At 41.0% G+C, this 23196-nt stretch overlaps 1 protein-coding gene across 5 annotated transcripts in view; it reads left to right on the top strand.

Moving 5' to 3' along the window:
• Positions 1-23196, top strand: part of MAP3K5 (mitogen-activated protein kinase kinase kinase 5) — a 161393-nt gene that overhangs the window by 121436 nt on the left and 16761 nt on the right. For all 5 annotated transcript variants that reach the window (XM_077813098.1, XM_077813103.1, XM_077813099.1 and 2 more), the window contains 11 exons: positions 4208-4303; positions 5635-5716; positions 7514-7647; positions 11258-11385; positions 15060-15196; positions 16136-16241; positions 17179-17336; positions 17835-18012; positions 18926-18946; positions 21139-21316; positions 21408-21576. In XM_077813098.1, the coding sequence (XP_077669224.1) occupies positions 4208-4303; positions 5635-5716; positions 7514-7647; positions 11258-11385; positions 15060-15196; positions 16136-16241; positions 17179-17336; positions 17835-18012; positions 18926-18946; positions 21139-21316; positions 21408-21576 (1387 nt within the window). The remainder of the gene's footprint in view (positions 1-4207; positions 4304-5634; positions 5717-7513; positions 7648-11257; positions 11386-15059; positions 15197-16135; positions 16242-17178; positions 17337-17834; positions 18013-18925; positions 18947-21138; positions 21317-21407; positions 21577-23196) is intronic.

Below are 23196 nucleotides of genomic sequence, written 5' to 3'. Positions count from 1 at the left end.
CATACACAAATGGGAAGAGAAGGTTCACTAGTGACCTACACACTAGCTTCTCTGCAGTCTGCAAGAAATTCATTTCACCTGGGTAAAGGCCAAGTAAAATGGTGTTATACAGTTGAATGGACAGGTGTTGGGATGATGAAACCCACACACCAACCTAAAGGTTTGACAAGATGCTACAGTGCAGCCTTCTCCCTGTGGTGCTACTTCAGCATGTAGAGCAGTTGAGGCTCTAGCTCCTCTGCATTGTTGGGGATCCCAATTGCTCCACCCCACTGCAGCTCTCTGCGGCAACCTATGAACAGCTACTGCCATTCACAAGCGTTGCAGAGGACCCGCTGCTCAACTGTCCTCTGCAGCTATAGAGTTCCAAATGGGGGCTTACTGTGGAGTGGGGGGAAAGTATTGCACTGGTCATGTGTACCTGAGCGAATGTCTGTGAAAGCCTTAGTCCAGGATTTTCTGTGCTTTCTAAGTATCAGAGGGGTAGCCGTGTTAGTCTAGATCAGCCATAAAAATGTTGGCATATTGTGGAGCCATGCGGGTGCCCACAGCGGTACCACTAGTCTGGAGGTATATATTGTCACCAAATTTGAAATAATTGTGCGTGAGGATAAAGTTACAGAGCTCAGCAGCCAGTTGTGCTGTGGCATCATCAGGGATACTGTTCCTGACAGCTTGTATTCCATCTGTGTGTGGAATGTTTATTTAGAGAGCCTCTGGAAAACACCATCCTAGCCACCATGGATGTGTCCAGCTTCCATCCCGGACACACCACACGATCCATTGTCTACAGCCTAGCGCTGAGGTACAACCGCATTTGCTCCAACCCCTCAGACAGAGACCAACACCTACAAGATCTTCAGGCATTCTCAAACCTACGATACCCGCACGAGGAAATAAGGAAATGGATCAACAGAGCCAGACATGTACCAGAAGCCTCCTGCTGCGAGACAAACCCAAGAAAGAAACCAACAGAACTCCACTGGCCATCACATACAGTCCTCAGCTAAAACTTCTCCAACGCATCATCAGTGATCTACAACCCATCCTGGACAATGATCCCTCACTTTCACAGGCCTTGGGAAGCAGGCCAGTCCTCGCCCACAGACAACCCACCAACCTGAAGCATATTCTCACTAGCAACAACACACCACACCATAGTAACTCTAACTCAGGAACCAATCCATGCAACAAACCTCGATGCCAACTCTGCCCTCATATCTAAACCAGCAACACCATCACAGGACCTAACCAGGTCAGCCATACCATCACCGGTTCATTCACCTGCACATCCACCAATGTAATATACGCCATCATGTGCCAGCAATGCCCCTCTGCTATGTACATTGGCCAAACTGGACAGTCCCTACATAGAAGGATAAAGGGACACAAATCAGATATTAGGAATGGCAATATACAAAAACCTGTAGGAGAACACTTCAATCTCCCTGGACACACAATAGCAGATTTAAAGGTACCCATCCTGCAGCAAAAAAACTTCACGACCAGACTTGAAAGAGAAACTGCTGAGCTTCAGTTCATTTGCAAATTTGACACCATCAGCTCAGGATTAAACAAAGACTGTGGATGGCTAGCCAACTAAAATGCAGTTTCTCCTCCCTTGGTGTTCACACTTCAACTGCTAGAAGAGGGCCTCGTTCTCCTTGATTAACTAACCTCATTATCCCTAGCCTGATTCTTGCTTGCATATTTATACCTGCCTCTGGAAATTTCCACTACATGCATCTGACGAAGCGGGTATTCACCCACGAAGCTTATGCTCCAATATGTCTGTTAGTCTATAAGATGCCACAAGACTCTTGTGCTTACTAAGTAGATCACATGTATAATCAGATTTACTCAGAGTAACAGTTTCTCTACACATCTTCAAGAAATCAAGGCTGAATGAATAGAAGGTTATTGAACCCTTTAATCAGACACTTCTTTAATGTTTCGCACTAACAGGCTGACTCGGATATTTGACTTGTTAGATTTTGTGGTTTATGAAGCATCTCTTATATTAAGTGAGCATATGGAAACAGTTCATCAGATTAAAAAATGTGTTACTATCATTTCATTCTTAGTACAAAGGAAAAACATCTGAGTCTATAACTATTGATGTTTCATTTTTGATCTCTACAGGGGAAAGATTCCCCCAAAATTTCTAAATTATCTTAGTTACTGTGCTCTAAGGAAATGTAGCTTGTGGTCTAAAGCAGTTAAAATCCATAGAAGTTAAGTGCAGTTCAGGAAGAAATCTTGAAAGAGAACCTTCGAAAATATCTGTATATCCCTAAGCAGATCATCTTTATCCCTCCAGTGGGGCAGTTAAAACAGCCTTAACATCATCCAAAAGAATATACACACTAATTAGGGTCCCAGTTCAGGAAAATACTTAACATGTGGAACTTTAAGCTCATGAGTTATTCCATTAATATCAGTGGGATTTCTCAGATGCTTAAGTTTACCCATGTGCTCAAGTGCCCTGCTAAATTGGTGTCAAAATTATAAACTACGTGGGGCAGGGACTGTCTCTTCCTAGATTTGTACATTACCTAGCACTTTTTGGGCTCTACTGGAGTACTAATAACAATACCCACAGACAAACATTCTGATCTATAAAATCATCTTTCCTTCTACTAAGTAGCTTTTGTAAAATGCACATTATTCAAAGAGAATATTTAAGATCCCAAGGTACCCTCAGATCTAAAAGTGACAATGACAGCTTCTACTATATTAGGAGAAGTTGTATGAATCAGAGATTTACAAAGAATTGTTAACTTCAAAACATTTAGTGATGTTTCAAACTTCTGTATCAGTATTTTTCCTAAAACTAAAGAAAAATATGAGTCAAGTCTGTATGTACTCAGATACTTCCATAACCCCCATCATCACAGTATTTGAGTCCTTTCCTCATATCTTTTGGTGGCCCTAAATTCTCACATTGCAAGAATAAATACTATTCTCGTTTTGTTTCTGTTTGCAGTGGAGTAAGACTATAAGTGAAATCTTGACCGCCCCATTGAAGTCATTGGCAAAATCCACATTGACTTAAGTGGAAGCAGGATTTCACCCAGTATCTTTTAAGAATGAACCAATGAGGGGACTTGTTACATGTGCCTTGGTCTTGCAAATCTTGTATCTTTATTATCCAGTTTTTCTCATAAAATCTTCATCCATCCTCCTTTTCTAATATATTAATTCTACAAAATTCCACTGAATCAAATTTACACTTGAATGTCAGAGTGCAACTCAAGGGCACAAATTACAGAATGAACTGCTTCAAGTAGGATGCTCTTCAAGGAGCTCAGAGAAGGGGAAAATATTTTCAGATGAGTGAACAGCTTTACAAGAGCTCAGTTAACTGGGATTGAGAAAGGATTACTGGACAAGAGGCCCCCCTCCTACCACTTTAGAAATTTCTGTAGTATGAATCCATCCAGTCCTTCTCTATTCCTGCCCTCTCTTTGTTCTGCTGACATAGAAAATAAAAACAAAACTAGATTAGGTGATAAAGAAATGGGGGCGGGAGGGAAAGGGATGCTCATTATTGCACAGGAAGACACTATTTACGGAATACTGTGTTGTACAACACAGAAATATCAATTACAGTAACCACCACAGGAATCTTGCCCATGGTGGGCTGAACTGTGGCTGGTTATAAAAGGAAAAGCCACTACTGTGTTCCAAAAATAAAGGTTCAAGGAGGGGAGGTTTTTAAAAATTCTGTTGCCACTGATGTAGCCCAAGGAGAGTGTGGATGGATGCATGGATGGTAACGAGTAGCAGCAGTGGCTTCAAGGGAAGGCAAGTTTAAATCTTCTCGACTCTCTGATACTGGAAGGGTGATCCACCTGGACAGCGGCAGAGGTGGCTACAGGGTGAACCAGCTTAAGGGAGTCATTGAAAGACCATTAAACTCAATGGGATTTTTTCTATTGATATAAATGGATTTTGGATTAGGTCCTTACTCCCATCACTCTTCTGATGCCCTCCTGAGGAGTGTATGCAATGGTGGGGGGCAGTGCAGGGCTCCAAGCAGCAGAGATCGCATTTGAGATGGTGGGCGAGCATGTTAGACTATAACTTCATAATAAAATGATCAATAATGATATATAACAAGATTTAATCTAGTACTTTCCTACAGTGCCCTGAAGCTTGGGGCCACCAGTTCAGTAACCTGCATTTACTTTGGCTGTTCTTTCAGTATTTCAAAGTTTGAGGAGCGATGCTGTTTTCTTTATGTACTGCATAACTCAGATGACTTTCAAATCTATTTCTGCACAGAATTGCATTGCAAGAGGTATGTATTGGTCACTATTTTGCCAAACAATCTTAACTTAGATGATGATTTCTGAATGCAGACCTGTACTAGACTAGTGTTGCCTACTTTGGGATGGTGCCAGTGAGCTGCTGAGCATCCTCAACTCTCAATACCTAAACGTAAATTATGGGCATTTGAGCATCTCCCGGGAGGTGCTCAGTACTTTAAAGGGTTTGGCCCACACGTACGTTAATGTTTTAAACAAACTTTACGTGTGTATACTATGGTCCAGTCCTATGGGATCTGTTATTCCTGATGTAAATATTTAAAGCTTAATTCATGAGTTAGCCAAGCCCCAGTCCAGCAAAGTACATAAGCATATAAGTAAGCCTATTGAAATCAATGGAGACACTTGTGCTTAAACTTAAACGTGCTTATGTGCTTTGCAAGATCAGGGTCTACGGTTGCTTTCCCTGTAGCTATAGTTCCATTTTTGATTACAGAGAAGCACATTATGAGTTCTTTACATTACTGCTAATCCTGCTTGTGTTTAGAATACATGGAGTTGGATTGTGTGTGTACTTCTGAGAGGCACGGCGCTGTGCTCATTGCTGAGGAGCAAGGAGGCTAAGGTGGTTTTAAGGCACCTTTCCACCCTCTCGATTCTGGGCTGCTCCAGGGGCTGGAGTGGACCAGGAGTAATTTAGACAGCTGTGTGGGGGCTGCCTGAGTTACTGTATCTGGCTGCCTATGGACAGCAGCACTGTCCAGAATCTCTGCAGACTACACATTATAGCTCCAGACACCTCACAAACCTGCCCCTAACATGCCCTGTACACTACCTTTGCATGCAAAGGGTCCTCAAAAGACAGTCTGCTGCACCCTTCCCTCAGCAGGAGAATTCTCCTCCTCCTGGGTCCAGGGCTTTTAGAACCTTTCCATTATGCTTGATGCTTCAGTTGCTTTCCTGGCATAAAAAAGGTACAGTTTCCCTGCGGTTTCAAATGAATGCAGTATTCTTCTTCTGTATTTTACACTCTAAACTGCTGTGTAGCATTGCTGTTAAACAATAAATGCCTTGAGACCCTCACCCCTGACTTTTAGATATAATGTTATCTTCTAGACACTTTACATGTATATTTCTCTCTCACACACACACACACACACACACACACACACCTACCTACCTATCTTTAGACATTAACTTTCCACTTCAAGAAGAGCAGTGACTTTTCTCTCCCTCCACCTGATCTCCGTAACTGAGCTGTTCTGGTTTAATATTCTTTACACTTAAAGGTTCTGTTTGATCATTTTTTTCACTTTAGGATTCATTCTGATGTAACTATCTAGTACCTGGATGTGTTTTACAGGTTTTTTGATATGGTGAATAGTATCACTGAAGATATAGGGAAAAACACAGAGGAAGGGGACTGTGATGGAGATTCTGTAGAGGTAAGGACAACATGTCACACTTGATATTTTTCAATTTATTGAGAACTTTAGGCCTCTAGGGTAGGATTTTTAATTTAGGAGGAGTTTTACCATTGACTGCAGTGGGATTAATTAGGCCGACACTGAGTGCTTCTTCAAATCTTTCCCCTAACGTTTAGAAACAAAATATTCTTCAAATTTTTTCTCATCTGAGATATAGCACCGCAGGACCCAGTGGCTGGACTTTAAAGCCAGACAAATTCAAATTAGAAATAAGGCACAATTTAATAGCAGGGAAAGTGGGAAATCATTGTAAGAAACTACCAAGGGAAGTGGTAGATTCTTCATCTCTTGATATCTTCAGATCAAGGCTCGATGCCTTTCTGGAAAATATACTTTATCCAAGCAAAGTTATAGGGCTCAATACAGGGGTAATTGGGTTAAAGTATATGGCCTCTGTTATGCAGGAGGTCTGATTAGATGATCTAATAGTCCCATCTGGCCTTAAAAATCTATGCATCTATTAATCTAAACTCAGAAAGAGTGGAACTTTGGTCAGCACAATCTCACCTGACCTCTGTTAGTGCACAGTTCTGGCTAATATGGAGAGTCTAAAATAGAGATTCCACTGTATTTGGAAAACGTGGTTAGATCAGGAGAGCAACTGGTACAACATGAGTTTGTGGCAGCAGTGTCTGTGTTCCATGCAGAAGCTGAAGTTGTTCTTTGAGTGCTGGTCCCCATGTGTATTCCACAAGTGGGTACATATGTGCTTGACATTTGTAGCAAGTAATGTCTGTTGGTCCATGCCTGCAAAGTTGATTCCCTCATGCTCTGATTCCCTCATGCGCATATAAGAGGTTGTGCAGACAGATGTTTCTCCAGTTCCTTCTGACCACTGCATGGGCTGAGTCAATATTCTCTGTATCCAAAGTGATGTTCTTCTTGTAAAAAAACCTGTAAAAATATGAGCGAGAGAGAGAGAGAGAGCGCGCGCGTGTGTGTACATAGTTTTTAGCATTCTCTGTTATAAGTTGGCAAGCATGCTTCCCCTGGATGGAGTGAGGGCCCATTCCACCAGAGCACAAGCAACCTCAACAGCGTCTCTTTGACAAGTATGTATACTGGACATTTGTAAGGCTGCTGCCTGGAGCTCTACCCACACCTTTATGAAGCATTAAGCCTTAGTCAGGCTTCTTCTGTAGATGTAGCTGTTGGGACAGCAGTATTAAGGCATCTGTACAAACTGCATCCTCGCATCCTCCTCCTGTTTAAATACTGCTTGTCAATCACCCACATGTGGAACATGCAGAGGGACCAGCGCTCAAAGAAATTGAGATTATTTACCTGTAACTGGAGGTTCTTCAAGATGTATGGTCCCTCTCTGTATTACACTACCTACTCTCCTTCCCCTCTGCTTCAGATCCTCTCTGATTCATGGTAAAAAGAGGAAGTGGAGAGGCATTGGTCCTTGCTGCCTCTTATACCCTCAGATCAGAGCACGAGGGAAGCAACTCCACAGTTGCAGACCCCAACAGCCGCTACTTGCAACAAGTCTCTGATCTCAGGTGCATGGTGCGCATGCATACCCAAGTGTGGAATACAGATAGGGACCACACATCTTGAAGAACCCCCTTTTACAGGTAAGCTCCATTTTTTATTTTGGCGTGCAGTGCCCTCTGTCTGTAGTTAGTTTTTTTTTTTATGATACCCAACAACAGAAGTACATTTATTATAGGAAGAAATATTTACATCGTTATGTTATGCAGGTAAAAAGCCTGGTTCATATCCTTTCATTTCATGTTGTTTGTTTTGCAGTATGACTACGAATATGATGAAAATGGTGAGAGAGTCATTTTGGGGAAAGGAACTTACGGCATAGTTTATGCAGGACGAGATCTGAGTAATCAAGTTAGGATTGCCATTAAAGAAATTCCAGAAAGAGATAGCAGGTACAGTAATTTTGTCTAATCCAAATGCTGTGTTTATATACTTCTGTCCTGAAGTACGATTGGCCACTTTGCTGGTTAATGAAGCCCTTTCCTGAAAAGCTGCTGATAAATTATCCATCTCTCTGGTTTTCCTGTACATTTTCCAGCTCTGTAAGAAACAGTCTCCAAAGCTGTGAAAAACAATGAGTGGTAATAGCAGTTGGGAATGTGGCCATCTCAGAATAAGAGTTGTGGGGAGGAAAGGCACTGCTTGCAGCTCCAATCAGAACTATGTATTATTGGCTTAGTTTAATATGAGGCTAACAATGGCCTAGATTGTCTCCTGCTGCACAAAAAGATCAGAAGGTTTCCTCCATGGCAAATTTTTGGGATCTCTGGGAGGCTAGGGAGGTCCTGTACCCTGCTGCACCAGCTCTGCCCTTACCCCACCACTCCCACAGCACCAGCTCTGCCCTTACCGCACCACACCACTTACCCCACCCACCCCACTGCCCTTACCCACCACTCCTTACCCCACCACTGCACCAGCTCTGCCCTTACCCCACCACTGCACCAGCTCTGACCTTTCCCCACCACTCTTTTGGAGCTGTGCGATCAGGAATCTGTCACCTGCCCATTGAAGTTCCTGAGAGTAAATGGAAAGAAGGTGAATAAGGACTGTGGATGTATTAACTCTCCTGTGTAAGATCTGGGGGAGTTGAAGGGAGTATTCCTTGTGTATTCCTTCTTATCCTGACCCAAGTACCTCCCCACCGCATGAACTCTAGACTGTGCTTAGAGGGCTCTGTAGGGACCAGGTAGGGGGAAGAGGATGCTATGGAAGGACCTGACTACACTTCAGCATGGAAGACACCTGTTGATCTCTGGGGCCCTGGTTTGGACTAATAATAGTGTCACATTAACTGCACCTCTCAGTCTTTGAGAGGTAACTTCATGACGGTATACAATCTCTTTTCAGGGAGAAAAAAACAAGTATTAAAGGGCTCTTTCATGTACTAGAGAAGAGCATAGCAAGAAGCAGTGTCTGGAAATTTAAATCAAACAAATTAAAATGAGAAATACATAAATAACAGTGAGGGTGATTAACCATTGGAACAAACTACCAAATAGGGGAAAGTTATGGATTCTCCGTCTCTTGATACCTTCTCAGCAAGACTGGATGCCTTTCTAGAGGCTACGCTTTAGCAAAACACAAGTGATTGGGCTCACTTGAGAGGTAACTGCAGGAAATTCATGGCCTGTGGTATTCATGAGGTCAGACTAGATAATCTAATGGTCCCTTCTGGGTTTAAAATCTATTTAAACTTTCTGAAGCCTTTTCCATCAAGGCCATGCAACCTGCCTCTATATCTATACTTTTCAGTATTGCCAGCCCCCTCATAATCTCAAACTCAATAAATTCCCCTGTTAGAGCAGAAGGATGGTCAAGTGGTAAGGGTACTCACTAGCTCAGGACTTCAGTGACCTGAGTTCAAGTCCCCACTCCACTACAGATTTCCTGTCTGACTGTTGACAAATCACTTAGCCTCTGTGTGCCTCAGTTCCCCATCTGTAAAATGGAGATAATAGTTCTTCCCTATCTCATGGGGTGCTGTTCTACATTATGTTGTTACTCTTCATTTTTTGGAACTAGTCATATATATGTTTCTTATATTCCTGATAAAGATGTTGCTGATATTCAGCATCTCATTTGTGCTGGACTCCTCCTAACATTTCCTGATCAGCTCCACCTTCTTAAGTACATCCTGGCATACTGAATGAAGCCAACAACTATAATTAACCACAACAGAACACTCTGATATTAGTTACTTGTAGAGTTCTTTAAGATGTTGAGCCTGAGATGCATTTCAGTTTTTGTTTACACATAATTTGTAGCGAAGCCTACGTAAAAACTGGAATAAACGGTTTGAAAAATACAATTATTACATACCCTCTTTCATTCAGATTCAGTTTGTGCTGTGAAATTTCTTCTATATTTAAATTGTAAATTACATGCAATGGGTGCCATTTAAAAACTGGATACTTACCATCAAGAATAATTACGTTCATCGTGGTGTTTGCAATATTTTCTATTCTAAGTATGGGAAATTCCACAAATAATGTGGTAAAGGTCAGAGCAAGCCTAAATGCTGCCATGCAATAAAAGTCAAATTTTTAATGGAGCCCACTATATTAAATTGTTGAATTATTTAGACTCTTAAAAGTTATATTAATCCCCGGGTTCTGATGTGCTGTTGTGCTCAAGAAATAAGCCATGTATTGCAAATTTGTCTTCTTTAAAAAACAGCATTTTCCCATGTGACCAGAAGGAATCGATATAAGAAGTAACACCCAGACACACCTCATAGTTATGTTAAAAAAATTACCAAAAGCTGTAACTAAAATTGATTTTTCAAAAACTTAATGAAAATGGCAAATCACTCTATCTTAAAGGAGATTGCCAAGGTTGATAGGAACAAAATTAATCCTACCTATAGCAATGATTTTAAAAAATCCTTCTGATCTTGAAAATCTATCCATCTCTATAAAGCTAGGTTTTGTAACAGACAAAATACCAATTCAGTACTCAAAATGTCCACAACTCACATTTGGGAGAAGATTTTTAAGTGCTCAGTACCCAGAATTTGGGGTCAGATTTTCAGAAAGCCTTAACATCCATTAGGCACCTGAGTAAACTCTAGATTACCAAAAATTCTCAATATTTCAAAAAGAGGTCAGTGTCTGACTTGTTGAGCTCTTTTGAAAATCTGGACATATATTTTAATGCCTAATGGAAGTTGGCACTCTTACATACTTTCTCAGCTCCACCAGAGAAAACAGGAAATCAGGCAGACAATCTGATAGGATTGGAAAGTGAGCACTAGCCCTGCCTGAAGGATGACAATTCTGTTTCACAGCAACTTTCAAGGTTTTGAAATTTGTTTTTGTTTTGCATTGGAATGAAAACAAATCAGTTGGAATGTTTTTGTGAAGCAGAATTTTGTCACACAAGCTGTTTTTGGAGGGAAAAGTTCAAATTTTCAGTTCAGGTCTCTGTTTCCCTTGGATGAGAAGTGACCAGTGAATCCTGGACCTCAGAAATCTTCCCAATGAAAATATCATTAAAACTGATATCATTCTGTGAAACATTTTGGCTTTGACAAAATTACATTTTGGTGAGCATGTCCCGACCAGCTCTAGTGCGCACCTCTCTATGAAGAGAATATGCTGTTCCCTGGCTGTGATAAATATCCAGAGCTGACATTTCAAATAAGCCTCCTACTTATCAAGGTTCTCATCTAAATTAGACTATCAATCTAAGAACATACGCTTGAATTTTTATTGCAGATGGACTAGTTGATATATCTGGGCATTGAGCTTTTTGCCCACCTGCTCATTCTGGCTGACTTAGTTTGGAGTATACTTTCTTTCTCCACAAACTCTGGGTGACTGCCTTTATTGTGCCAATTTATTTTTCAGTATATACAATCATAAGTGTTCTTAGTAACGTGTATTGTAGCATTGTGTACAACATTTCAATGTACATGTTTCACGAGGTCTCGTGAATTTTGATGGACATTGTGGTACAATATCCAGCTTTTTATAAAATGAACATTTCCTTTACTTCCAGGTATTCCCAGCCTTTACATGAAGAAATCGCTCTGCATAAGCACCTCAAGCACAAGAACATTGTGCAGTACTTAGGTTCCCTTAGTGAGAATAGTTTTATTAAGATATTCATGGAACAGGTGCCAGGGGGTAAGTGCTTTTTTTTTTTTTTACATTTTTAAAATATAAAATTTTAGAATACTGCAACAGTAGAGTAAATGTGTGTGAATAATATTTTAAAAAATGTCCATGGCTATAAGCCACTTCTGTATGGAAATTGCACCAAGGCTAAGTCTGGTAAAGTTGATGGTTTGAACAGACTAGAGAGTTGATTTGTATAGCTAATAGGAAAGGCTAGAATGACCTCACTGCACATTAAGCAGTACGGGCTGTTGTCTGGCTTGTTGGAAAAAGGTGTCTGCCCCTTTATGGGCTAGAGAGTCAGGAAGTGACTTTGAGGCAGCTGCAGACCAGGTCAGGATGGGCACTCTGACCCATCCCCACCAGGTGACCGGCAGAGAGGAGGGATTATATAGGTCCATGTCAATGCAGGAAAAGCCAGGATGTATGGGGCCCACGTCTCAGACTTGGGAGCTAACATGTTTTTGGCCGATTTTAAAGGAGGTGTTAGGATATGTCTGGGAACCCTGCTAGGTATGGTGGGGAGGCAGCCAAGCTAATTGCTGGCGCCTCCTTATGGCACGTGTCCAGTGCAGGTACTCCATAGGGAAGGGATACAGTGATCAGATAAAATGGATTGTAAAGGATTTAAAGGTGGTATTTTTTAAAGGAGAGGAAACAGAGATTCAGGGCTCCTATAACCGGTATCTTAGGGAGCCAGCTCCCTCCTCCTTTGTAGGCTCCCCTCCACCCTTGTTCGAGGAGGGGGATGGTGATCTCTCAGCAGCGGGTTGGCTGGGTAAGAGGGAGTGCTGATGGAAGTCCCCGGGTATATATTGAAATGATTATGGAATTACCTGCACTATACAATTTTATCTGCTGGGTACTCCCAGACATTTAAGAATAAAGTTGTGGCCTAATTAAACCACATCCAGTGTCTCCTGTGCTTCTTCCAGTATAGATGGGCAATTGTTGCCAAGGTGCCTGGATCCAACTTGGTCAGGGTTCAGAGTAGGGTATGGTTTGGAAACAGCACTTGTTGCTGTGACAGACGACTTCCTCCAGTATACAGACTGGGGAAACAAGTCCTGATAGACTTCTTGAAGCATTCAGCATACTTGATTGCCAAAGAGGCTGTAGGGATGCACTGAAATTACCTAGTATATTTTGAGTCCTTCCTGTTAGGCCTCACCCAGCAGGTTGTGATGGGCAATTATTCTTTGAATCATCACTTGAGAAATCCCACAGATCAGTTATGCTACCATCTCGGTCATCTGTGTAAAACGATGTGGTTAGCTGGTTTGTTGTCTGAAATGTCAACAATGTGAAGACGATACCCAGTTGTATGCCACCATTGCATGAGATGTAGCCACCACCAACTCAGAGTTTTTCAAATGCCAAGGGGAGATGAAGAATGTAGATGCAGAGCAGCTGCCTGAAACTGAATAGAGGCAAGACAAAAGTGATGCTGGTAGGAAAAAGGAAGTGGTTTGAAGACCTTTCCTCCTCCATAATATCATCTTTGATTGAAGGCATTGCTCATTTTTTAAAGTCAAGGATCTCTTAATTCTCAATGTATGTGGAGGTCCTAATTGTCACGGCTGCAAAAAATACACATTTCTATCTGTGGTTAGCTACAAGACTGCACTCCATCGTATTAGGCACAGAGGTGGTTGTAATAATCCACATATTCATGAACTGTAGGCTCAATTAATTGCAACTTATATCTACGAATGATACCTTACATCTTTCAAAAGCTTCATCTGGTAGAGATTGTAGACACTTGTCTGCTGAGCAGTACAGATCACTGTGAACAAACTACCCCAGTGCTCTGCTCCCTACACAGGCTCCTGATTGAATACAAAGTCCAGGTCAAGGTCTCTGTTTTAATACAAGCTCTGCATAATATTGGCCCTAGCTATCTGAGAGAGCACCTCTCCTTCTATGACCATGACTTCCATTAGCAGTTACGTTCCACTGGAAATATGAAACTTTTGGGAAAAGGTGGTGTCATAAATATAAAAGGAAGGGTAACCACCTTTCTGTATACAGTGCTATAAAATCCCTCCTGGCCAGAGGCAAAACCCTTTCACCTGTAAAGGCTTAAGAAGCTAAGATAACCTTGCTGGCACCTGACCAAAATGACCAATGAGGAGACAAGATACTTTAAAATCTGGAGTGGGGGGAGGGACACAAAGAGTCTGTCTGGGTGTGTGATGCTTTTGCTGGGACCAGAGCAGGAATGCAGGTCAGAACTCCTGTAAAGAGTTAGTAAGCAATCTAGTTAGATATGTGTTAGATTCTGTTTTGTTTAAATGGCTGATAAAATAAGTTGTGCTGAATGGGATGTATATTCCTGTTTTTGTGTCTTTTTGTAACTTAAGGTTTTGCCTAGAGGGATTCTCTATGTTTTGAATCTGACTACTCTGTAAGATATTTCCCTTCCTGATTTTACAGAGGTTTTTCTTTTACCTTTTCTTTAATTAAAATTCTCTTTTAAGAACCTGATTGTTTTCATTGTTCTTAAGATCCAAGGGTTTGGGTCTGTGTTCACCTATGCAAATTGGTGAGGATTTTTATCAAGCCCTTCCCAGGAAAGGGGGTGTAGGGCTTGGGGGGATATTTTTGGGGGAAGATGTCTCCAAGTGGGCTTTTTCCCTATTTTTTGTTTAACACGTTTGGTGGTGGCAGCATAAGGTCCAAGGACAAAAGGTAAAAGTTTGTACCTTGGGGAAGTTTTAACCTAAGCTGGTAAGAATAAGCTTAGGGGGTCTTTCATGCAGGTCCCCACATCTGTACCCTAGAGTTCAGAGTGGGGAAGGAACCTTGACAGGTGGTAAACGGATGGAGGAGATAGAAACTTCATGGAAGCCCAACCTGGACTATGGAATTCACTCCTACATGAAATGAACAGTCAGAACTAAATACAAAATCTATCCCTTGAATTTAGCTTTTCTACAAAATCTCTCCACACATACTTAGAGACACTTCCTTAATGCTTCTTTTCAGTCTGCCTCTCTTCAGGGAGAGAAAGGAGTGTGACTTTGATTAGCAGTATACTAAACAATGTGTTACTTGAAAGACCACATCTTTCCCTAGGCCATATTGCTCCAGCTATGGTTGGCGGAGCTGTTCAAATTGGATTCCTCCTGATTTAACAAAGAAGTGGGAGATTGATTGTAAAGCATTCTACATGAGGGGCCTATAGTTATGGAACAAGCTTCCACACACTCGGTCTGGGAATGTTGACCTGGAAGTGCATACTGCAAGGCCTTTCCTTTCGCCCAGGCATCTGAAGGGTGTAGAGTTTTATGGGGTGATGGTTTAGGCGGGGGGAGTGGAGACAGAGTTTTGGTGGGGAAAGTTCACCAACTGTGCTGTGTCAGGGGTTGAGACTTGCTCGGTTTTTTTTCCTGAGAGTTCAGTGCTGGTTTTGAGTTTGTTTGGCATTACTTAAAAGCAACAACACAGAGTATTGTTTAGCCAATGACCATCATGAATGAAAAGAAATACATTTTTTTAAAAAGTTTGATTATAGATAAATCTAAGAATGTTCTGTGTTATGGAGGATGTCTGCTTTTTAGTAAAGGTGTATTCTGTTCCTATTAGTGTGGTTACATTTACTACTTGACACAAGCTAAGGCCAGAAAGAACAATCTCTGAGCTAAGTTTACTCTGTTTTTTTCCCCCAAAAAAATTTATAGGCAGCCTTTCTGCTCTTCTGCGTTCAAAATGGGGACCACTAAAAGATAACGAACAGACAATTGGTTTTTACACCAAGCAGATTCTTGAAGGATTAAAATACCTCCATGATAATCAGATAGTACATCGAGACATAAAGGTGAGAAGGTGCTATGAATCACAGGCATGGGTTCATTTAACAGGGAAAAGTCATGTTTGTAAAACGGACAATTATGTGGTTTCGCAACACACTCATGAGAGATAGGAAAGAAGGGCTCTATATTCTATTATTACAATTTTACATAGAGACTGAGATGAGCTTCTGCCATCTAAAAAGGCATGCAGAGTTTTAGCTACAGAACTCCCATATGTTGATGGAAGTTGTGTAACTATGCTCCCATTCAATATATTTAAAAATCTATTTCTACCAGTAATTCAGTGTCTCCTTTTTTCCCAGCTATCCCTCTGCCCCCAAATGTGTTTTCTAGTGGTTTAGGTTACCTGTATTAACTTGGAGTTTTCCTACTGTTGGAATTCATTTTATATTTCTTTTTAGTAATCATAAAGTTACTCGTGATCATAGTCCATAAAAACCTGTTTTAAAAGTGAAGATAAGATTAAAGTAATATTTTCTGTAATATGGCCCAACTTTGTGGACAATACGTTTGGAGTTTCAGGGTAATATCTTAATCAAAAATACACTTTGGAAAGTTGGGAAACTGTTATAGGGGGTTGGGAGGAAAGAAGGAGCGTCCATAATGAGATTCTTAATACAGACCTGACAATGGGAAATCATTTTTTTTTTTAAAGTTGGAAGAATCTTTGGTGTTTCTTTCCTCTATCAGTATTCTTTATGGAATTTCTGTAGATGGGGAAGCATACACAAGTGCTGATGTTTCACTTTAGAGAGGGAGCACCTTTAAACTGTTACTGTAGAAGGTAGCAATGATGATTTCCCCCCACCCCGTCACCCCCTTAAATATCCCTTTAGAGTAATTATTATGTATAAAAGAATGCGCTTTGAAAATGTGTGCTGCAAGTTGTCTTACATTAACAGTCACTAGAGAAAAATAAGTGGTCTAAATGTTCTGTCCTTCAGGGTGATAATGTGCTTATCAACACATACAGTGGAGTTCTAAAGATTTCAGACTTTGGAACATCAAAGAGACTTGCGGGGATCAATCCGTGTACTGAAACTTTCACTGGTATGTTTCTAGCTTACAGTGTCTTCCAATTTGACAGCAAAGGAAGAATAGTTATGAATGCAGGGTCAGATCCTGCAGCAGCTTCACATGCAGAACTTCCATGGACTTCAAATCAATGCATATAGTAGCTGGAGGAATGGGCTTATATTACTTGCTTAATCTTAAATTATAAACTTTATTTTAGTAAGTTTAATTGTATGCACTGGTAGAGAGGAATGCCATTGCTGACATTTCTTGAGAGATTCAAATCCTCCTAGGCAAGATAGGCCGCTTTTCCCCAGGTTCCTGACTCTCCTTCTTGTGTACACAGTTTTTAATCTTGCTGCCTCACTGACCCAAAAGTAACTTTTTCCTTTGTTTGCTTAGTCTGCCTAACTCCACCTCAAGAATTTGTCCTTAATTTGATCTTCCTCCTGCTTGAAAACCTGATTCAAACTTATTGCACTCTGGGCATTAGATATATAATTAATAATCACTTTTCAACGTGTATATTTCAATTCCCTCTTTCAGTGTTTGCTAAATTCTTGCCCTCTGAATTTGAGAATGCAGAATGCTATGGTTAAATGGCTCTTTCACTCCAAGAAGTAGAATCCTGTTACCTCACTAATCAGTTCCTTTCCATCTCTGAATCCAATTCAAAATTGCCCTCCTAATTTTTCTGTTGGCGTATAATGTGACTACGTGAAAACTGGACCTGATCCAAAGCCCACTGAAGTCCACTGAGTTTCAACACTGACTTCAGTGGACTTCAGATCAGATCTGTAGCAAACATCATTCACTTGTGGCCTTAACTAAAAGTATTCTTTTGAAATCTGTGAGGATAATTTCTTTAAACTACTAACATTACTCCCTGCCCATCCGCATTGTTCCCCCATCCTTCTTAGCTGCCTACTTCATCATCCGAGTTTTAAATTTAAAAAAGTGTGGTTTTAATCAGGTACCCTTCAGTATATGGCACCAGAAATAATAGACAAAGGGCCACGAGGCTATGGGAAAGCTGCTGACATCTGGTCTTTGGGGTGCACTATCATTGAAATGGCCACAGGGAAGCCTCCATTTTATGAACTGGGAGAGCCACAGGCAGCTATGTTTAAGGTAAGACCTCTTTCTTAGACCGTTCTGTTCAGGTCCATTGTTTTTTGTAAACAAAGGAAATCTTATGACTGTATTAAAAGACAGAGAGTGGGAGAACAGCAAGGATAAGATAAAGGAATGCCTCTTTAATGAGCATATTAGAACGAATGTGTTATCTGATGTGATTCAATTGAGGGGGAATGCTGTATTGTTTCGAAGAAGACAAAAATGAAGCAACAAAATGCTGTTCACAAATCTGTAAAAAAAATTTTTATGTCTGTTCCATTTTAACATGGTGAGCCAGTGATCAGTGCATCCTCTTTCTATGAGACCTTCCTTGGGAGCGAGAGAAGTTTTCAGATATTCTACTAAAATGCAGGTCATTAATGATGATTTTGTTTCATGGATTTCAGTAGGTTTTAAGGAAGGGGTTTTAGTAAGTCTCTATCAAAAGCAGATAGCAAAGTGTATGAGAAAAGACTTCTGGTTTCTCTTTGTTTACTCTTTCATCTCTCTCAGGTGGGAATGTTTAAAATACACCCAGAGATCCCTAAATCCATGTCAGCAGAGGCCAAAGCCTTCATACTGCGTTGCTTTGAACCAGACCCTGACAAGCGAACTTTTGCTAATGAACTACTTGTAGATGAGTTTTTAAAGATTTCAAGCAAGAAGAGAAAATCCCAGACAAAACTCTTAGGTAATTTTATCACTGAGATGTATCTGTTAGATTTTACCTCATTAAAGAGACTGTTTCCTATAACCATTGGTCATAACCTCTGAGACTAAAGCAGTGTATCCTCTGTCTTGATGAATATTCAGCAGAATAGGTCTATAACAGGGGACTGGACTAGATGACCTCTCGAGGTCCCTTCCAGTCCTATGATTCTGTAAGAGCATAATTCTGTTATCACCACTTGTATGGGACTGTTCCAGATAAAGTATTTTATATAGTTTCTGAAACTCCTTAGAAATATTCTAATTTAAAGCATACTTGCACAACCGATTAATCAGCAACATTTGTTGATTACATAGCAAAAATAGTTCAATATAAAAGACTGCAAAATTTGTTGAAAGCTTTGATTTCTATGACAGGCATTAAAACAAACTGAGATTCATTTTTTCTAAGGGTTTTACCATTGCTAGAAATATTAAGATGTTTGAAATTTACTTTAAACTTAAACTGAATAGAAGACTCTTCTTACTTTAGCTATTGTATACAAAGTTATTACACAGATTATACCACTGGTTTTGTTTTTTGTTTTAAATTGTGGAGCACAAGTGGTTTCTTTGACAGCATAAGTGATGTATTTATTTAAATGTGGAAAAAATGCCTGTTGCATTTAAGAAAACATTTTTATCAAGATACCTAAAATAAAGAAGAAATATTTAGATCACCATGTTAACTTGTTTGGAGAAAAAAAACAAATAAAAATAGATTAAATTCCAATTTGTCTTTTCAATTGAAATCAGAGACTGATTGGATAAATGACAGTCTAGATAGGGTTAGCATGCACAGTACAACTGAGAGGAAAGAATTTATTACCTACACTATATTTACTCAGTTAAATTTACCATATGATGAGTATTTTTGTTTGCTTTTCCTCCCACAGCTCTTTCAGCTAGCTCAAATGGTGAGTTTTAATATTCTAACTTTTTTCCTCAAAACATGTAACTATGCTGATAGAACAAAAATCATTTACTCTGCGATAAATTATCACATCTAAAAACTGCACAGATGAGATAATTGGACACAGTTATCAAACCGAACAGTCTATCATTCTTAGGAAGCCATAACCTGACCACATAGGTTTAAAATACTGTATATCAGGGGTTCTTAACCTTTTTCTCTCTGAGGCCCCCCTCGACATGCTATAAAAATTCCAGGGCCCAGCAGGGGCGGATGGGTGTGAGTCTCGGGGCCAGGGCTTGGGGCCTAAGCATAGTTTGACTTCTGTTTAGGGTGGGCAGGGGCCAGTGCGGCTCGAGCCACCTCCGCATGGCAGAGTCCAGGGAGGGAGCGCTACCTCCACCCTTTGACTCATCTCAGCAGGCCATCCGGCCTGTCTGGGTTCAGGTGGGGTGGGCACGCAACCAAAATTACAACTCAAAGGCGTGGGGCTTAGCTCAAAAAGTTTGAAAACAGCTTAGGGTGCAGGGAGGGGGATACTAGGGGCTGTGTATGGACTGGGGTAGCTCAGGGTGTAGGGAGAGGGCTATTAGAGGCTGTATGCCGGGAGGACTCCCCTGCAGTCCCTGTTCCCCAAGGGCTCTGCCAGCCATGGAGCCAGGTTTCCCCACCCAGGCGACTCTTACCGGCTGCATGAGTGAAGGGGGTTGGGAGCTGAGGAGCAGTTTCAATGTGCTTTACCAGCAGGAGAGGAGGGAACGCTGCTGCTGCCTGTTCCATGGTACCAGCTGCCCTGCACTGCCTGGCTCCCACTTCCCTGGCCAACGGGTGGGGAGAGGAGATGGGGGGAGGTGTGGAGCTGCCCCCAGGACTGCCATGCTCTTGTGCTGCATTTGGGTGGGGGAGAGGAGGCAATGCCCTCCATGCCCCCAACTCTGACCAGGGGCTCAGGACTTCTGCCCCACGGGGAGCACCAGGGCTCGGGGCTCTGAGCTTCAGCCCCATGTCCCATGCTAGGGAGCAGGGGAGGGCAGTGAGGATCGGGGCTTCAGCCCCAAGCGGGGCGCCAGGGATTGGGGCTTCAGCCCTGCAGCCCTCTTGAAAGGTCTCGCGGACCCCCAGGGGGCCGTAGACGCCCAGTTGAGAACTGCTGTATATAATCAGGTTAGGTTACGGTTTGACAGGGCAGGTGGCTAAAATCTTGCTTATCATGGGCCTTGTTGTTTATAGTAACAGTTCGATTCAAAATGGTGCATGGCACCTGAAACAGCAAGATGTCAGAGGGACATTTGCTTGGAATAGTAGTCTTTGTCTCCATTTTTATTAATTTTTTCAGTTACCTAAATTTTGAGATGCCCTAAAAGAGTTTGAATAGGGTGACCTGATGCCACGATTTTATAGGGCCGGTCCCGATTTTTGGGGCTTTGTCTGATATAGGCACCTATTCCCTCCCAACCCCCGTTCCGATTTTTCACACTTGCTGTCTGGTCAGCCTAAGTTTGAATGAGAATTCAGAACCTTCTTGCTGCAACAGCAAGTGTGCTGTTTATAGAAGAAGCTAACTCAGAGTTAACTTGCATGTATCGCACATTTGTCCAAAAGAATCAGCCCCAGGTTATCTTCCAGATTCACCTAGGGTGAAATTTAGCTTGGTATAGAGGGCTTGTGTGAAGGGCCTAGTACCACTTAAGCTTGAAATTGTTCCCATTGAAGTCAATGGGACTTTTGCCATTGACTTCAAAGAGAGAATGATTGGGCCCCTAATGTAAGGCTTAAATTGTTGCAAGGGTTTGGGGCAGACCCTCTGTGCTGAGATATAATACTCTGAGAGAATGCTTAGAGGCGCTCTGGAATGAATGTATACATAAGCACTGTAGCTCTGGGAGTTTATTATATCTTAACTTTGTAAATACCATAATGCCCAGTAAGTTGAGATGGTCCCAGGTCTCTAAGAACTGTTCATCTAAAATATGTTGTGACTCCTTCCAGTAGCTGAGAGCTCTTTTCAAGTAACATATGGGGGGAAAAAAGAGCATTTTAAGATATGTGTAACTGAGGTGGGAGGTTGGAGTTTACCTTTTCTGCCTCATCTTAAAAGAATAACTTTCTTTCCAGAATTAAGGTATAGCCATTGTAGCTTAGACCATTTGGGATGGTTTTGAAACACTAATTTTCTGATTGTTCCTTCATGAGTAGAATACCTTCGGAGCATATCTTTGCCTGTTCCTGTTCTGGTAGAAGATACGAGCAGTAGCAGTGAATATGGCTCTGTTTCACCTGACACAGACTTAAAAATTGATCCATTCTCTTTCAAATCAAGAGCCAAATCATGTGGAGAAAAAGATGCAAAAGGAATCCAGTCCCTTTTTCTGAGGTAAAGAGCTATGTTGTCTTTGTGTTGCTTCACCGATTAGGAATGTAGGGGTTTTTTTTTAAATGTTAACTTTCATCATGTAAACTTTCAGCATCCCAGATGAGAATTTTGAGGATCATAGTGCTCCTCCTTCACCTGAAGAGAAAGATTCTGGGTTCTTCATGCTAAAAAAAGACAGTGAGCGAAGAGCCACTCTCTACAGAATATTAACAGAGGACCAAGAGAAGGTGGTGAGGAACTTAATGGAAGCCTTAGCTCAGGTAAAATAACTTGCAGGCAGACAAAAATAGCATGTAATTTTGCAGGTTTCCAGTAAGTGTGTGCATGCATATGGGTAAATATTTATATTAAATCAGGTGTCAGACACAAAATAAGGTTTGACAAACTATAGGTGGCTGATATAATGTAGGACTTGAGAGAGTGCAGTTGTATTGACGATAAAACCATGCACCAAAATTATATTTGTGTTGCGGTACATTTGTATTTTACATTATTCATAACTACTGCCTCTGCGTGCGCACAGATATCAACTGGTTGAACAACGGAAGAAAAAATATGAACATTTTAATGAAATTTCATTTTTGCCAACACTTTTTTTTCTAACAGGACTAATAAAGGATGATGGCTTAATACGTGTAATTATCAGTCTAATCAACTCCAAAAATGTAAGCCAGGGATATTCAAGCTGTGGCTCTAGAGTTACATGGTTCCTTTGCCCAAGTTGGTCTCGTTTCAGACTACAGCAGGTGTGCCAAGTAAAATAGACTAGACACATCCCAGGCCTTTCAAGCTGCTGTGAAAAGGAGCAATTGAGAGAACAAACAGCCCCATCCCTCACAGCAGTTAGGAGTGGAGGTGGAGGGAGGGAGAAGAGAGTGTCAGGTGGAGCTGTAGAAAGCCACAAAATAATAACGCATTACCTCCTGACACTACTATGGGTGATTCATTCTGATATCAGTGCAGAAGGATGTGAAATAATAATTCTTCATCACACTGCAAATGTTGCGACACTGTAGTCAGATGATGTGCTTTTTGTTGTTGTTTTTGCAGTCTGTAACTGCATTTCATTCTCAACCTGAGTATCTTTGCTCTAAATCATGCTTTGTATGTGAAATGTGGTCCATGGTATTTAGGTTTTAAAAAAAGATACGTTCAAGAAATTATGGTTCAAATTTAAATGTCTGATTTGCCTGGTAAACCTTTCTAAAGGTACCCAGCACTATTGCTGTGGATAGAAACTGTTGCCATAACAATAGAAAGAGGTTTTCTAGTTCTTGGTAGAATCAGTCATTGAAATAGTGGTAGAGAAGGGTTAAAAACTGGAGGAAGTAAAACAGATGAGCCCAAGAACTTCTATTTGTTTAAGTGCTACTATAACAGATATAACTATCAGTGCATGTGTCAATGGAACAATGTAAATAATGGAAGAGGATGAAACTGAATTATTTATATACAGAGGAATTCCTGAGGCATGACATAGTCATGACAGTAGAGTGGAAAAAATAGCAGGAAGCAAAAAGCAACGTGCTCTTCTGCTTTGGAAACCAGTGTTGGGTATCTTTGCAAATATTTATCTGACTTTAATCAGAATAACTCTCTGTAAGATTGTTCTGTGATAACAGTTTTTCCCCTGGAGTTTATTATAATGATTTGTGATATTTTCATATTTCTTTCCCCACAATTGAAATTCAGATTTAATTTCAGCTGGTATAACTGAAAGCTAAAAGAAAAAACCCTCTGACCCTATACCTAATTGCTTTCTGTAGTATTCTCCAAAAATGACCTTTCAAGCATTTTGGTATATTCTTAGCTGATCTAAACATAAAACAGAGATTTCAGAAATGTGAGCACATATGTGAATGAGACAGATCATTGATTGC

Source organism: Eretmochelys imbricata, chromosome 3 (genome assembly GCF_965152235.1).
Source record: "Eretmochelys imbricata isolate rEreImb1 chromosome 3, rEreImb1.hap1, whole genome shotgun sequence".
In the NCBI taxonomy this organism is placed as follows: Eukaryota; Metazoa; Chordata; order Testudines; family Cheloniidae; genus Eretmochelys; species Eretmochelys imbricata.
This window is presented reverse-complemented; position numbering and strand designations above follow the sequence as displayed.